General features: G+C 52.6%; 1 gene segment (V, D, J or C); it reads left to right on the plus strand.

Annotated features, from left to right (window-relative positions):
- Positions 1-246: 246 nt before the first annotated feature.
- LOC127034969 (immunoglobulin lambda variable 7-43-like) lies at positions 247-861 on the plus strand. The segment is given in 2 exon segments: positions 247-314; positions 422-861. Coding segments are annotated over 2 exon segments (486 nt in total).
- Positions 862-1,181: the final 320 nt, after the last annotated feature.

Consider the following 1,181-nt stretch of genomic DNA (forward strand, 5'->3'; position numbering starts at 1 on the left):
GTCAGAGCTCTCTGCACTGGGATCACATTGGCTTCCCCGCTCAAATGATAAAGCAGAGGGGTCTTTCTTACTTCTGTCATATGGGACCTTAGAAAGCAATTCTGCCCAGGCAATCTGCAGGGCTCAGCTTAAATATGAGATACCAACAGTATCAGGCAGATTTGCACGAAAGGGTCGTTCTCCAGCTCTAGGGGTTTAAGAGAGGATCAGAGGGTCCCAGCCAGAGACCTGTTTGGGTCAGGAAGCCGAGCTTATCTGGATTCCCACCATGGCCTGGGCCCCTCTGCTCCTCACGCTGCTCACGTACTGCTCAGGTGATGGAATTGTTTGCTACAGTGACAAAAACATTAAGGGCACTTGCAGGTGAGGAGGTTTGTGAGGATCTGGAGTCCTTGCCCTGAGTTTGTAATGTTGATTTCAGGGGTCAGTTCACAGCCCATGGTGACTCAGGAGCCCTCGATATCAGTGATCCCAGGAGGGACTGTTGCTCTGTCCTGCAGCCTGAGCACTGGAGTCATCACCACCGGCAACTATTCAGGCTGGTTCCAGCAGAAACCTGGCTCTGCTCCTCGGCAGTTTATATACTACACTAATAACAGACTCTCAGGGATCCCTGCCCGGTTCTCTGGGTCCATATCCAGTAACGACGCTGCCCTGACCATCATCGGTGTCCAGGAAGAGGATGAGGCTGACTATTACTGTGCTGTGTGGACTCGTAGTGCAAATCACAGTGATCAAGCCATATGGGGAAGTGAGACAAAAACCTCCCGTCTTCATCCCCTGCTCCAGCCTGTGCTCGGCACTGGCTGCACAGTTTGGTTCTTGCCTGCAATTGATGAAATAACGATTGTTCCTCCTTAGACATTTCAGCCACCCCTTGCTATCAATGGGGGGCGCTGCTCCACGCATTGCCCATTTATTCTCCCCAGGAGAGAGCATGAAAGGGCCGTTCTCCAGCTCTGGGGGTTTAAGAGTGAATCGGAAGGTCCCAGCCACAGACTCGTTTGCCTCAGGAAGCCGAGCCCATCTGGATTCGCACCATGGCCTGGGCCCCTCTGCTCCTCACGCTGCTCACTTACTGCTCAGATGCTCTGAGGGGGTTGGTTTTTCCCCTAGCTCCCTGCAGATCATGTTAACTGGGGATAAAGTCAATGCTGAGTCTGTTTTACCCAGCGTTTTCT

The sequence above is a fragment of the Gopherus flavomarginatus genome, chromosome 15, assembly GCF_025201925.1.
Source record: "Gopherus flavomarginatus isolate rGopFla2 chromosome 15, rGopFla2.mat.asm, whole genome shotgun sequence".
Lineage (NCBI taxonomy): Eukaryota > Metazoa > Chordata > Testudines > Testudinidae > Gopherus > Gopherus flavomarginatus.